The sequence below is a fragment of the Hypanus sabinus genome, chromosome 8 (assembly GCF_030144855.1).
Source record: "Hypanus sabinus isolate sHypSab1 chromosome 8, sHypSab1.hap1, whole genome shotgun sequence".
NCBI classification, from domain to species: domain Eukaryota; kingdom Metazoa; phylum Chordata; class Chondrichthyes; order Myliobatiformes; family Dasyatidae; genus Hypanus; species Hypanus sabinus.
Genome location: NC_082713.1, coordinates 54842238 through 54856197, shown reverse-complemented (window position 1 = coordinate 54856197; position 13960 = coordinate 54842238). Strand labels below are relative to the sequence as shown.

Below are 13960 nucleotides of genomic sequence, written 5' to 3'. Positions count from 1 at the left end.
CTTCACTGTTGCTTTGGATCCCAAACCCTGCCAATCTCATTTAAGCACTCCCCAGTAGCTCTAGTAAATCTGCCCACCAGGATATTAGTCCCCTTCCAATTTCAGGTGCAACCCAGCAACCCATCCTGCTTGTACAACTTACCTCTGCCCCATAAAAGATAACAATAGTCCAAAAATTCCTGCCCCCTGCACCTTTTTGCCAAAGCCTCTTAAATCGAAGCCTAACAACAAACTCAGTACTTCGATCTCAGATAGAACTACTCTCAAGCTGGCTGCTCCACTAGAGTCTGGCTCCCCTTTTTTCAAATCTAGCTCTCATCTTAACAGCTGCTTTTCAAAACTCCTGTACTCCTCTTCTTTACAGTTCCACACTCCTTTTAGAGAATGATTAGTTAAAAGAATGAGACTCACCTCAAATGTATTTAATACATGTTGACACACAGTCATTAGTTCATTGAGACCTCTACGAAAAGGCTCTATAGATGGAATTCCCCCTGGAAGAGTTCACAACACAGTAATTAACTCTTTCATGACCTCTTAGCATTTAAGTAGCAGAACACAAGAACACAATATGAACAAGAGCTGGCCTACAGGCTGGAGGAACTCGGCAGGCCAGACAGTATCTATAGGAAAGAGTAAACAGTCGACATTTCAATCCCTTGTAACATCTGTACCAGATCTCCATGCCCCTCAATTCTTTGATCTTTCAAATATTTATCTATGTCCACGTTAAGTATTATCTAATGATCTTCTAAAGATTTGCTGCTTTGGGATCAGTCAACTATATTACACAGCAGTAACACATTTCTTTACCAATTTGCTATGACAAAGGAATGAGGCAGTTCCCGTAAGAGCAATCTCATCAGTCCCATTCCCCTTTTCTCATTTTCCTGTAATTCTGTAATTTATTCTTTTAAACATACCAAATCCCCTTTGACTCTTTTGCCACAATTCTATTTCAGAACTTCTCACAATTTGTGCAATTCAAATCATTCCAAGTTTTCACAACTTATCAAATATTTTAACTCTGCTTAATTTTTTCAGAATTATAATATTAAAAGCTTTAAATTCAATTTTGTGTATAGCATTCCCATGTCACTGTTCAACTATAGGATGCTCTGTTTGCTGTAAGGGCTTTCTACTATCAAGACTAATTAGAAATAAATTTTATAATAGGGCGTCACCTCACTTAATACAAAAGAGGCAGAACAAATTTTTGCTCAGAGGGTTGCAATTCTTTAGAAGCCTTTTCTGTAAAGAGTTATGGGAGCAGGAGGTTTAATATTCTTAAAGCAGAGACAGATACTTGATAAACAAAGGAGGAAAGGGTTAAAGTGGGGGGATGGAAATGCAGACAAGGTTATAATGTGATTAGTATGATGTTAATTGGTAAAATAGGCTTGAGGGGTCATGACGTAACTCTGCTCCTAATTCATATAACCACATGCATCTTTAGGAAGAAAAGTCCATCTTTGTACTATAACCTTCTGGGATGCTGAACCTAACATTTGGATTCCTGCATAACAGTCGGGTACCAACTAGTCCGAAATCAGCAGAACTATAAACTATATGAAACTATTTGATATTTGGTGTAACTGACAATAATGCCATCTGAATTTCAAAAAAAACAAAAAGGATACAATATAGTTCATGTCAATTGCATTTTATATAGTTTACTTAAAAAATAATTCAAAATATACGAAAGGGTACAATCAGAATTAAGTTGACTATCATGAAATTTGTTGAATTGTGGCAGCAGTACAGCACAATAGATTAAAATTGCTATATGTTACAATAAATAAATAGTGCAAAAGCGGGATACAGAGGTTGTGCTAATGGTTGATTAACCATTCAGAAATTTGATGGTGGAGGGGAAGTGTGGGTCTTCAGGCTCCTGTACCCCATTCCTGATGGTAGTAGTGAGAAGAGGGCATGTCTGCATGGTGAGGGCCCTTAATGATGGCTGCTGTCTACTGAAGCATTGCCTCTTGAAGATGTACTCGGTGATGGGGAGGGTTATGCCCAGGACAGAGTTGGCTGAGTTGACAACCCTCTGCAGGTTTTGGAGTCTCCATACCAGCTGCTGAAGCATGCAACCAGACTGCTCTTCACTATGCATCCAATCTCCTTAAAACTCATAATGAAGTAGAGCCATTGGCATGCCTTCTTCATACTGCATCAATGTGTTGGGCCCAGGATAGATCCTCTAAGATACTGACACCCAGGAACTTGAAGATGCTCACCCTTCTACTGCTAACCCCTCAAAGAAAACTGGTTTATGCTCTTCAGACTTCCCCTGCTTGAAGTCCACAATCATTTTGTTGTTTCGCCGACCTGGAGTCTGATGTTGTTGTTGAGACATCACTTAACCAGCCAATCTCTCTCCCTCCTATACATCACATCACCATCAAATTCTTTCCTCAAATTTCCACTTATATTCAAACAAAACAGAGCATATTCGTTCACAGCTGATCCAAGCACAGTCAGGTTCAGAAAGAGGTATTTCATTTCTGTGTATCATAGACTGACTGACCAAATAAGGCCCTAAATATCATTTGTGGCTCGGGGAAAGAAAAGTACTTTGTGAAGTCAACATAGAAAACACAGAAAACCTACAGCACAATACAGGCCCTTCGGCCCACAAAGTTGTGCCGAACATGTCCCTACCTTAGAAATTACTAGAGTTACCCATAGCCCTCTATTTTTCTAAACTCCATGTACCTATCCAAAAGTCTCTTAAAAGACCCTATCATATCTGCCTCCACCACCGTTGCCGGCAGCCCATTCCACACACTCACCACTCTCTACGCAAAAAACTTACCCTTGACATCACCTCTGTACCTACTCCCCAGCACCTTAAACCTGTGTCCTCTTGTGGCAATCATTTCAGCCCTGGGAAAAAGCCTCTGGCTATCCACACGATCAATGCCTCTCATCATCTTATACACCTCTATCAGGTCACCTCTCATCCTCTGTCGCTCTAAGGAGAAAAGGCCGAGTTCACTCAACCTATTCTCATAAGGCATGCTCCCCAATCCAGGCAACATCCTTGTGAATCTCCTCTGCATCCTTTCTATGGTTTCCACATCCTTCCTGTAGTGAGGCAACCAAAACTGAGAGTACTCCAAGTAGGATCTGACCAGGGTCCTATATAACTGCAACATTACCTCTCGACTCCTAAATTTAATTACAGGATTGATGAAGGCCAATACAGCATATGTCTTCTTAACCACAGAGTCAACTTGTGCAGCTGGTTTGAGAGTCCTATGGACTCGGACCCCAAGATCCCTCTGATCCTCCACATGCCAAGAGTCTTACCATTAATACTATACTCTACCATCATATTTGACCTACCAAAATGAACCACTTCACACTTAACCGGGTTAACTCCATCTGCCACTTCTCAGCCCAGTTTTGCATCCTATCAATGTCCCACTGTAACATCTGACAGCCCTCCACACTATCCACATCTCCAACCTTTGTATCATCAGCAAACTTACTAACCTATCCCTCCACTTCCTCATCCAGATCATTTATAAAAATCACGAAGAGTAAGGGTCCCAGAATAGATCCCTGAGGCACACTACTGGTCACCGACCTTCATGCAGAAAGATGCTTAATCTAATGAAAGATTAGAGAGTTGAAAAATAAATAACAAACAAAAGCTTATAGTTCATTACATTCCATGCTTACTTCAAATTGGATCAAATGTAACTGCATTCCCTTACCAGTTTGATCATTTGCTTAGAAACTAAAGTAGTGCAGATTCTGCCATATGTATCACCATCAGTATCAAGTACAAATAAAGTTAAGTTCTGAACTATTCTTTAATGCAGAAGCTTGTAATTTTATTTCATTGCACATAAACATTTTCTCAAATCCAGCCCCCTCAGTATCTACACTAATTAGTATTCAAAGGTTTTTAAACTTAAGCCATCTGTGTATCTTTCAGACTGAAACAGAAACAGAATTGTGGCAGTATTTACCTACAAATTTTATGAAACAAGCATGTCAATTTCTATCTTTAAAAATAAATTCAGTGCACAAAATGGTTAAGCAAAATTGCACTGTAAGGTATTGTATTGGATCACATCTACAATGGAGTCAGTCTCAGCACTGTTAGTGATTTTTCTAAACTCACCCAGAATGAAGCAACAACTGCGCAATCAAAGTACTTTAGCATTGATGGGATAGGATGAAAGAAAAATTGATCTCAGGAGGGTATATTTTCCGAGAAAGAAATTGGAACTATCACATATTAGTGATATTTTGGATAAAGATTTGTACTGCAGAGTAGCTGCATTAGAGAACACTGGAAAACAGATCTCATTGATACTTAGGGAGTCAAGATTCAAGATTCACTAAGGGTTAAACATATGCAAAGAGTTAATGCAGCCTGGTTAGGCTGGAATAATTGGCGGTGAAAGAAGCAAGCAGCTGGTGCAAGGGGGAGGACTTCATATGCAAATTGAAAATACTGAACTGAATCTATTGATGTTAAGTTGGAAATAGCGGTAGGTCATCTGATAAATTCTATCAAAAGAGTACTCTGATAGCAGAAAGAACTCAAAGAATCAAGAGTAGCTTTCATGTTCTAATCAAACATTAGCCAAATACAAATGGAAACTGATCCCCTATCTGTGAATGCTGTTGATTATGTGATAACCTTGGAATATTCTAGCGATCACTATTTGAGGGTGGGATGTATGAGCATAATTCTCATAGGCAAGTATGAATTATAATAGACAGGTATGAATTAAAACAGAAAGGCACGGGAATTTTATCAGAGATTGGCACTCGTAAAAATGTGATGGAAGATGAAGTTAGGGTCAACCTGATAAAATTGTGCAGTTTTCAGGAGGAATTTTTTCATAGAAACTCCAATACACAAAATGCTGGAGGAACTTAGTGCATCAGGCAGCATCTATGCCATGGAGTGAAATGGACAATCAATATTTCGGGTCAAGTCTGTTAATCAGGACTGGAAAGAAAGAGGAGAAATAGCCAGTATAAAATGTGGGACAGGAAAGGGATGGAGCAAGAGCTGAAAGAATGGAATAAGCAACACACAGTACAGAAACAGGTCACTAGGCCCAGTGCTACACTCATTCCTAACTTTGCAAGTCTCTCCCCTCCATGTACCTATCCAAATACCACTTAAATCTTGCAACTGTACCAACCTTGACCACTTCCCCGTCAGCTTAGTCCAGGTACTCACTACCCTCTGTGCGAAAGAAGTTACTCTCAGTTCTCTCCTCTCTTACCTATGCCATCCAGTTTTGGAGTCCTCAGTCCTGGGGAGAAAACTATGACTGCCCATCTTATCCATATATCTCATGATTTTATGAACTTATGTGGGCTCACCTCATATTAATGGCCAACCTCGCCAAATAATTCAGGTCTTCTAGTCAAGGCGGCATCCTCGTAAATCTCTTCTGCTCCCTCTTCTGCTTAACAATATCTTTCCTATTACAGGAGGATGAAAACTATATACAACTCAGTTGGCATTGATGGATCCAGGTGATGGGGATGATAGGCAAATGAGGGGAGTGGAGAGTGGGAATGTTGTAAGAGGCGGAGGTGATAGGTGGAAGTGACAACGAGCCAAAAAAGATGGTATCTGATAGAAGAGCACAGTGGGCTTCCCTTCCTTATAATTCCACTTATGAAATCTAAAGCATTCTGCAATCAACAATGGTTTTGGTTCTAATTTTTCTGCATTACTTTCACTATACCAGCAAAGCTCATTTCAGCTGGTTTGGTTGGAGAAGTCAAATTTTGAAGTAAAGTGTATGCCTTTAAACCCAATGCACTCAGCAAAATTGGTACATTTCTCATTGGCTATTTCACTTGATTCAAAATACTATTCAATTAGCTCAGTATACACAAGCCAATTACCTGTTGAGTAACAGAACATGTCTATCTTTCTGATATATTATAGCCAGCCAATTCTGTTCTTTTTTTTATATAAAAGATCACCTGATACTCGCTCTTTATGAACTTGTGAATTCTTCCATTTTCTGCCTTTTTTTAAAAACTCCATCATGTCTTCCCTTCCAAAAACGTGTACTACACTGCTTTTCTTAAAAAAAACTTGATCATCCTAGCTGCACTTTTTTACAAACTTGAATAGCTCGTTGTGCTTTAACAGGTCAGTACCTATCTCAGGTTAGTTTTTTAAAAAATACCTCATCACCACTGTTAAATTTTTTAACTTCAAACGACTAAACTAATTCAAAGGAAAAGAAGAGAAGGGAGATGCGAGTCTTAATTTCTTCTTTACTTTGAGTGAGATGCACACGTTTCACATGGAAGCATGATGACATGGGAAATTCACATTTTTATACACATCTTAATGAATTATGCAAATGAACAAGAATGCTTAATCTATTACATATACACAAAGATTTCTCAAATATTATTGAAATATTAAATACACATTCTTCTCTTCTCCTCAGCTGCTTATCACCTCCCCTAGTGTCCCTCCTCCTCCCCTTTCTCCAATAGTCCACTTTACTCTGTTAGATTTCTTCTTTGCCTTTTAGCTTTTCCACCCATCACCTCTCAGCTTGTCACCTCATCCCCTCCCCCACCTACCTACTTTCCCACTCACCTGGCTTCAATTATCACCTTCTAGTTTGTACTCTTTCCCTGCCCCCCCACCTAATTATGGCTTCTTCCCCCTTCCATGTACAAATGGTTTAAATTATTACGAAGAAGACCTCAAGTAAAGTCAAGTTGCTTTTTATTGTCATTTCGACCATAAACTGCTGGTACAGTACACAGTAAAAATGAAACAACGTTCCTCCAGGACCATGGTGCTACATGAGAGAAAGCAGATACAGGGTTCTGAGTTGGATAATCATACTGAATGGCGGTGCAGGCTTGCAGGGCTGAATAACCTACTCCTGCACCTATTTTCAACGTTGCTATGAAACAACACAAAACTACACTAGACTATGTGAGACAACTCAAGGCTACACTAGACTACATAAAACAACACAAAAACTACACTAGACTACAGACCTAAACAGGATTACATAAAGTGCACAAAACAGTGCAGGGCAGTACAATAATTAATAAATAAATAATCAATAAACAAGACAATAGGCACAGTAGAGGACAAATTTCAATATAATAAATGATGTCGATGTCAGTCTAGACTCTGGGTATTGAGGAGTCTGGTGGCTTGGAGGAAGAAACCGTTGCACAGTCTGGTCATGAGAGACCGAATGCTTTGATACCTTTTCCCAGATGGCAGAAGGGAGAAGAGTTTGTATGAGGGGTGCGTGGGGTCCTTCACAATGCTGTTAGCTTTGCGGGTGCAACGTGTGGTATAAATGTCTGTCATGGCAGGAAGAGAGACCCCGATGATCTTCTCAGTTGACCTCACTGTCCGCTGCAGAGTCTTGCCAACCAAGACGGTGCGATTCCCAAACCAGGCAGTGATGCAGCTGCTCAGGATGCTTTCAATACATCATCTGTATAATGTAGTGAGGATGGGAGATGGACTTTTCTCAGCCTTCCCAGAAAATAGAGACGCTACTGGGCTTTCTTGACTATGGAGCTGGTGTTAAGGGACCAGGTGAGATTCTCCGCCAGGTGAACACCAAGAAATCTGGTGCTCTTAACGATCTCAACAAAGGAGCCGTCAATGTTCAGCAGAGAGTGGTCACTCCGTGCTCTCCTGAAGTCAACAACCATCTCTTTTGTTTTGTTCACATTCAGAGACAGGTTGTTGGCTCTGCACCAGTCCATTAGCCGCTGCACCTCCTCTCTGTAAGCTGACTCATCGTGCTTGCTGCTGAGCCCCACCACGGTCATGTCATCGGCGAACCTGATGATGCGATTCAAGTTGTACTGAGCACTATACTGAGAGGCAGATTTATTTTACAAGATGTTAATAACAATGGCATCTAAAAGGAACCAGGGTTTAAACAGACTGAAGACTAAACCCAGATTGGAAATAAAGGGAAACTGCAGGGGATCATGGTTTCATGAACAGGTGGTTTTGAGGTATCCTAGTTCAACAAGAATATAAGCTTATCAGTAGGATATTATACTGTTGCAATTCACGCAAGTCACATCGTAGTATAAACCCTTCACAAAGTTGAAGAGAATATAAAATTGAAATTTTAGAAAAATATCATAATATATTTGAAATCCAAATATAAAAGTCAACAAGCTGTAGTCCCAACAAGTACCATCACCAGAGCCCTGATGAAGGGTCTCTGCCTGAAGCATCAACTGTTTATTCAATTCCATAGATGCTACCTGACCTGCAACATTTTGTATGTGTTACTCTGGATTTCCAGCATCTGCAGAATCTTTGTGTTTATGAAGTATCATCACTGCAAGCTCCAACCTCGTGCATTTGAAAAGTCAGTCAATAATTAACAAGCTGCACAAATTTCTCAGATTTCCAAGTCATGAGGGCATAGTTCCATGAAAAAGATAGCAATAGACTTCAAAAAAATAAAGTTCAATTAACAGAATGGTCAGATAATATCTGTGGCTGATGAAACGTAAATTTTAAAGTATTGCAAAGTGTTACATTTTGATAGGAAGATTGAGAAAATTCATTTACAAATTAAAAGGCATCATTGTAAAAGGGGTACAGGAAACAGATCTGTATCTATTAGTTCATTGGAAGTGGAAGGACAGATTTAATAAGTAGTTAAAAAAAAGCATGCAAATTCCAAGTCTTTTAAAACAGCCATATCTTACAAAAGGATTTACAGGGCCTCAGCACAACTATTGTGTCCAGTTTTGGATGACATACTTTAGGAAAGATTTAAAAGCTTCAGAGAGTATGCAGAAAGAGTTTTAATAAAATTATTCCAGGAATGAGGAATATTGACAAGGTACCTTCTTGGATTAGAGTTTGCAAGGTGATCAAGTAGAGGTATCTAAAATCATGAAGAGAATGGACAGATAAACTAGAAGGAAGTGGTCTCCTTTGGTGGAAGGAAAATAGAATGAAGGTGTTTGGGGAAAGAAACAAATATGACATGAGGAAAAACCTTTTTCTTTAATAAACACATCAAACAGTTTGAACCTGTAATGTGGTGGTGGGTTAATAGCAGAGCAGATTCAATGAAACCTTATAATTATCTAAAAGGAAAGAACATGAGATTGTTGCTAGAGACCAGGGGAGTTGAAGAGGCTGGATTGTTTTTGCATACTGCTGGTAAAGACTCAATGGGCCAATTTACTTCCTTCCTCATCAGATCCATTCTGTGATTCTGTTTGTCGAAATGGAATCCAGTTAACTGGGGCACACCAGGACCGATACATTTCGGCATTAGAATATTACCAACTCTGCTACAATACTACAAAACTGTGTATTAGTTCCTAATAGTTATTGAAGGAGGAGTTCATCCAGTGTACGCTGCTGTATCCTTTTGATTGATGGTAAATGTACTAAATTATGCAGACACCTAGTGCAAATAATGGACTGCCTTCATACGTTGCCTTCGATGATAGCATCTTTAAATCTTAATTGTCATTGTAATATTCAAGATGATTGTCGATAACTTCTAATTCTTTGTAATTCCTAACTGGAAGAAGTAGTGAAATCACTTCATTTTCACTCAGCCACTTCTGGCATCTCCATCCTGAATGCTTGGAACTGCAGTGAGCAAAACAGTTCTGAATTTTGTTACTGCTTATTTCTCACCAACTATCAGTGACAAACTGTGCTGCCTGTAAAAGGTTAATCCTTGCTCTTCAAAACTGACTGCTTTTTGAATCGGCATCCATCGGCCCAAATAGATAAAATCATAAGCACACACAACTGACGCTACTTAAACACAGTCCACTCTAAGTATGGCACAGTGCCTAACAGCCACACACTTGCACATAACTGGAAAATTCAGCAAAAGTTTCCTGTCCCAATTAAGTGACATAGTGTCTCAAATAAACGAAAGGAATCCTAACGATTTTCTTGATTCATTTTTGTTCTTTCAGAGTTCTCCCAAATAAGCGGCTGTCCCAATTAACCGAAATCCATTGTACAAGGAGTGATTGATAAGTTTATGGCTTAAGGTAGAAGGAGTCAATTTTAGAAAACCTAGCACATTTATTTTTCATCATAGTCCCCTCCTACATTTACACACTTAGTCTAGCAATCGTGGAGCAAACGGTTCTTGGACCTCCAGGAAGTGGCCACAGCAGGGGTGATTGATAAGGTAGAAGGAAATGAGTTATTAACTTCAAACTTTCTGCATAATCACTCAGAAGAGTTGAACTGCATGTGCATGTAAACAGAGCTGTATAACTCATCTCCTTCTACCTTAGGCCACAAACTTATCAATAGCCCATGCTGTGGACACTTTATGCAGGTCCAAGATCCGTAGCTCCATGACTGCTAGACTGTGTGTGTAAATGTATGAGGGGGAATATGTTGAAAAATAAATGTGCTAGGTTTTCTAAAATTGACTCCTTCTACCTTAGGCCAGGAACTTATCAATCACCCTTCATACTTGTATATAGATTGTAATCGTACTTTACTTGAGTGAGATAACACTGAATACAAGTCAGAAAAATAAAACAATACAAAATATGTGGAAAAACTCTAAAGCAGTTTATAGAAATTGTATACAGGAATTACCTCTTGTTTGAATTCTAAAGTTAATTTTGCTTTCTGATGGATGAGTGATGCTGTAGCCACAAAATTCTACCTCTGGGCTGAAACAAAAACCAACACTTGTATTAAAATATCAACATACTGTACATTGTACTAAACAATTTGCAACCAGACTCTCAAATGACTCAGTATGCTAAAGGTCTTTTGCAAAAGATAATTTCACTTTGACTTAAGTATTTTTGTTTATTAATTTTTGTTCATAGACTTTCTGTACGAATTCCAAAAGTGAAATACAGTCAAATTCTTTTCTAGTGATTTAATCATAGTGAAGACAGAAAACCATCACTATAAATATATAGTGAAAATTTAAAATCAAGAGTGAAAAAAACAAGAACTTTTTTATTTAAAATTCATAGCTCACTAAATGGGGACAGCCTAATGCGGTGGCATGGTAGCATAGTGGTTAGCACAATGCTTTACAGTACCAGCGATCCAGCTTCAATTCCTGCCATTGTCTGTAAGGAATCTGTACACGTGTTTCCACCAGGTGCTCAGGTTTCCTCCCACAGTCCAAAGACATACCAGTGGGTAGGTTAATTAGTCATTGTAAATTGTCCCATGATTAGGCTAGGGTTACATCAGGTGTTGCTGGGCAGTGCAGCTTGAAGGCCGATTCTCAATAGAGAAAATTTTTAAAAAACTTTAACTTCCACTTCCAATCCAAAATTCAATTATCTTTTCCAATACCATTTGCCCAATAACACTTCCTTGACTGAACAATAGCCTCACTTCTTCCCAAAGGTTTTCGCTAATACACTTCCCACTCACTTATGTCACTTGGAACCATAAAGAGCTCATAAAGAAAGTGTATCAACCATGTGGAATTAAAACAAAATGTAGTAATTGAGTTGACAATAAGAATATAAAATGTCAACAATAAAACATTCAATGGTCAGGATTTGGCAATCAACACCTAAAAAGAATCGGTTACCTCAGTAATAGCTTTGGAACACTGGGTTCTTGTTACCAGACATCCTTTCCGGCACAAAACTCTTAAGATAAGTGTCATTACCTTTAGCATACAAGGCATTTCAACTAACCAAATAGAATAATCTTTACTTGCTCAGGCAACATCCAAAACAGGAAAAGTAAACCAATAAATAAATTTGGATATAAATTATGTGCAGAAATACAATGGCATTCAGACAGGAGGCTGACAGAGAGGGGGTGGCATAAAAAACAGACCTCCAGCACTAATTACAGGGAATGAGATAGTGCACTTATAAAAATCAGTTTTTCAAAGCCAAATCTGTTCCACAATTATACTTACGGTACATTAAAATTAATTTACTTAAGAGTCAGAGTCACAGTGCAATACAGCACAGAGACAACTGCTTTGGCCCAAGCAGACCATGCTGACTATGGTGCCCACTCAGCTAGTCCCAGTTTCCGGTTTTCCACTTTTCCTTACTTTTCAATATACGAACTATAAATTTATTCCAACCATTGTAAGTGTGGAACTAATGTTCCAGAACAACATGATTATACCAGTGCAGTTAATTCAATAGTGAAGCTATCAGTGTGAAGTTCAACAGCACAATCTGGTTTCTACATTTGGTGACAATATCCGACATTGCTGTTTGATTTACGCTATTCTAACAAGAATGCTCATTGCTCATTGTTACCATTACATTCATTTTCTAACTAACATATTAAGCACAAAATACTGTATATTCTTGATTTTAATTATTTTTAAATTAAACTTGCAAAGTCAAATGCTACCGTCTTGATTCTCTTTCCAAACAGTGAAGAGTGAATATTTTATTGAAGTAGTTCCAAGAACCCAACAAGACTTCTACAGACTGTAGAGGAGCGTACTTGGGTTCCAGTGGTTTCTGTGAGTTCAGAGCTGATAGCTCTGCTGGACTTCTTCCAATTTAGAAGGGATTTCAGTTTAATGTATCTCTGGTCTGTTACACTTTCCTTTTCCTACCACTGCATTTCTGGTCCTCAACCTTGCCCTTTGTGCTTCTTCAGAAGAGCTTCAACAGCACATCTCGAAACTCCTGTATGCCACAAAATTTCTGTTTGGGAGAGACCCTGCTGATGCAGGACAACCACCTTGTGTCTTGTTGCTATGCTCACTCTTGCCATCTTGTAAGAATTAATGGTTTGGAGATTAAATTGCTATATCTGCCACACTGTTACCTCTTAGTTTGATTGTCCTTCACCCAGTTTGATTCCTTCTATGCCCGTTTCTGCTTCAGTTAATCAGTTTCATTCAACTCATTATGTCATTGATTATTAGCATCCTGTTTGTTATCTTTGTTCAATCATGCACTGGGCTACAAAGAAAGTTAAGTGCAAGAAAGTTCGTGAACTCTGTAGAATTTCCTCTACTTCTGCATAAATATGACCTAAAATGTGATCAGTTCTTCATGTAAATCCTAAAACTAGTTAAAGAGAGCTCAATTAACTAAATAACACAGAAATTACACTTGTTCATTTACTTATTGAGAGAAATTATCCAATATTACATCTATTTGTTGGAAAAAAGTAAGCAACCTCTGGGGTAACGCCTTCTACAAAAGCTACTTGGAGTCAGGTGTTCCAGTCAATGAGATGAGATTAGAGGTTTGGGTTGTAGAGATGCCTGCTCTATTAAAAAAATAGGGAGTCAGGTTGCTGACAGAGCTTTCTCTTCCCAAGAAAGATCTGTTTATGTGCACCATGCCTCAATCAAAACAGCTTTCAGAGGACCTTAGAAGAATTGTAGAGATACATGAGGCTGAAAAGGGCTACAAAAGCATTTCTAAAGACCCAAATCTTCATCAGTCCACAGGAAGAGAAATAGTCTATAAATGGTGGGAACTCAGTACTGTTGCTACTCTCCCTAGGAGTGGGTGTCCTGCAAAGATCACACCAAGAGCACAACAGGCAGTGTTGAAGAAGGTGAAAAAGAATCTAAGTCTAACAGCAAAAGACCTAAAGAAATCACTAGAACTTGATTAAGTCTCTGTCCACATGTCCAAATAAAACATTGCTGCACGTCTCAAGTTTGCAAAAGACCATCTGGATGTTCTACAATGCTTCTAGGACAATGTTCTGTGGACAGATGAGACAAAAGTCAAACTATTTAGCATAAATGCACACTTCTATGTTTGGAGGAGAAAGGGCACTGCACACCAGCACCAAAACCACATCCCAACTGTGTAGCATGGTGGAAGGAGCATCATGGTTTGGGGCTGCTTTGCTGCCTGAGTGTCTGGAACAATAAATTCAAAATTGTATCAAGACATTTTACAGGAGAATGTCAGGGTAGTAGTCCATTAACAGAATCTTAATAGAGGTTGGATAATGCAACAAAACAAT

The 13960-nt window shown here is 38.9% G+C and overlaps 1 protein-coding gene across 1 annotated transcript in view; it reads right to left on the bottom strand.

The window, feature by feature from the left end:
* The window catches only part of polr1d (RNA polymerase I and III subunit D), a 34218-nt gene that overhangs the window by 17111 nt on the left and 3147 nt on the right, over window positions 1–13960 (bottom strand). The window contains exons 3-4 of the mRNA XM_059977215.1: window positions 10613–10689; window positions 412–494 (exon numbers count right to left, since the gene is read on the bottom strand). Coding sequence (XP_059833198.1) covers window positions 412–494; window positions 10613–10689 — 160 coding nt within the window. The remainder of the gene's footprint in view (window positions 1–411; window positions 495–10612; window positions 10690–13960) is intronic.